Source organism: Sinocyclocheilus grahami, unplaced genomic scaffold (assembly GCF_001515645.1).
Source record: "Sinocyclocheilus grahami isolate Dianchi unplaced genomic scaffold, SAMN03320097.WGS_v1.1 scaffold1724.1, whole genome shotgun sequence".
Classification (NCBI taxonomy): Eukaryota; Metazoa; Chordata; class Actinopteri; order Cypriniformes; family Cyprinidae; genus Sinocyclocheilus; species Sinocyclocheilus grahami.
Window position 1 is genome coordinate 26,691 of NW_015506903.1, and position 2,220 is coordinate 28,910.

The 2,220-nt window shown below is 35.0% G+C and overlaps 1 protein-coding gene across 1 annotated transcript in view; it reads right to left on the reverse strand.

Annotated features, from left to right (window-relative positions):
• Positions 1-75: 75 nt before the first annotated feature.
• The window catches only part of LOC107572252 (zinc finger protein 721-like), a 53,080-nt gene continuing 50,935 nt past the window's right edge, over positions 76-2,220 (reverse strand). Inside the window, exon 3 of the mRNA XM_016258676.1 lies at positions 76-322. Within this exon, the coding sequence (XP_016114162.1) occupies positions 104-322 (219 nt within the window). The 3' untranslated portion in view covers positions 76-103. The remainder of the gene's footprint in view (positions 323-2,220) is intronic.

Sequence of the window (2,220 nt, forward strand, 5' to 3'; positions counted from 1 at the left end):
GTTTTTTCCCGCATTGATGACATGCATACAGTTTCTCTTCAGTGTGGATGTTCATGTGTCCTTTAAGATATGCTGACTGTGTGAAAAACTCTTTCCACATTGATCACGTGTATGGTTTCTCTTCAGTGTGGATAATCTTGTGTATTTTCAGATTTATTGACCAATTAAATCTCTTGTCGCAGTGTGAACACTTGTATGGTTTCTCTCCAGTGTGGATGTTCATGTGCTCCTTAAGGTGTGCTGCTTGTGTAAATCTCTTCCCGCACTGATCACAAGTGTACGGTTTCTCTCCAGAATGAGCTCTCATGTGAACATCAAGACTGTATTTTAGGGCTGGGCGATAATTCGATTATCACGATTTAATTTTCCTCGATAAAACGATATAAAGAGTTCAATAAATGTTCGATATAATGTTTATGCGCCAAAAGCAGAATGAAACAGCGCGACTCATTTGAATCGTGCCACACGGAGCGTTTATCTGCTCGGATCACAGTTCAAACTACCGAGTGGTAGCTCACTAGAGCAGATGTGTTTACTCGGTCACGCAAGCATTAAGCAGCGCTGTGAGATACACTGCTTGAATTCAGCAATGAACACAAATGACTCGGTGATTTAAACTAGTTTAAAGCCAAACAGGAGAAACACCGTGTGCAGCAAGACAGTCAGAAGGCTTTTCAATCTACACGTCGCCATCATTTACCATGTATTTACTGTATTAACACTCACTGCAGCATGGTATTGTGGCAGATATTTGGGATATTCACACTGATTTTTATTATAGGAGTAATGGTAATTATATTAAGCATTTGTGATTAAGCTATAGCATTTGTGCATTTATACTGAATGTTGTTAGACTACTGTTTTTCATACAAACAGGCTACCTAAAAACCATATAGTTATATTTTTACCATGGTATTAAGGTGCTATATGTGTGGTTTTAACTGTGTTTATCATGATTAAAATGTATGCTACTATGGGAGACCGATGCTTAATAAAAAAAATAAATAAAAAAAACTTGGTCAGAATCAATTTAACCATATAAAACTGAGGTTGCTATAATTTTTGTACATATGTTACTGATTTTGATAATGAACAAAAATGTACCTCTGCATCCTAACTCAAGCTACTATCAAATGTGCATTTCTAAGAAACAAAAAAGTGATGTTATTATTAATATTATCAGGCTACCCAAACCTGTTTCTTGATTTGAAACAGTATCACTCATTAGGACATGCAGAAACTAAGAAATACTTTTCTATTTAGATATTTATTTTGTTAAGGAAAATTAATGGTCTGGTTTCTACAACTTTCACTTTGGAGCAAAAATCTGGCTTTAAACTTGAAAGAAATAAAGATTTGACATTTACCGTGATAATTATCGACTGATATTAAAAAAATGACTGATCATTTTTTTGGCCATATCGCCCAGCCCTACTATATTTGTATGTGAAACTCTTTCCACACTGAGTGCAGGTGAAAGATTTCTTGGCTCTTATTTTCTTTAAAACTTTCCGTTTGGTTTAAGAGCAACTCAAATGTTTTTTCTCCAGTTTTGACATTATTTTTCTTCTCCACTTCGATCAATTATTTATTCTCTTCATTTTCTTCAATCAACTCTGAAACTAAAAGTAAAAACAAATCATTTTCACTAACTTGCGAAAAGAAAAAACAGAAATGTGAAAGGACATAAAAAATTAACCCCGATAAAACGGTTTATGTTAACCCTGAAATGAGGGAAACTCTAGGTTTTCTGTTTCAGAATGGGAGATTTGTCAAGCCCGAGAAAGCAGCGCAAGTCAAGCCCGTTTCTGAAAGAGAGGTAACTTATACTTGCAGGACAGTGACCGTGGTAACTTACACTGTGAACATAACCTGGTCGGGAGCAGGTTTTCCTCTGTAAACCTAGAGTATCTTACCGTCTCCTCCCCCTTTTTAAAGCGCAAGCAATGGTTAAATACCTCATTTATTCAATCAGGCTGCAAAAATGTTTTTCTGACTGAGCATTGTTTGTCTTATTTCAAGTACAACCCGATTCCAAAAAAGTTGGGACACTGTACAAATTGTGCATAAAAACAGAATGCAATGTGGAAGTTTCAAATTTCAATATTTTATTCAGAATACAACATAGATGACATATCAAATGTTTAAACTGAGAAAATGTATCATTTAAAGGGAAAAATAAGTTGATTTTAAATTTCATGGCATCAACACATCTCAAAA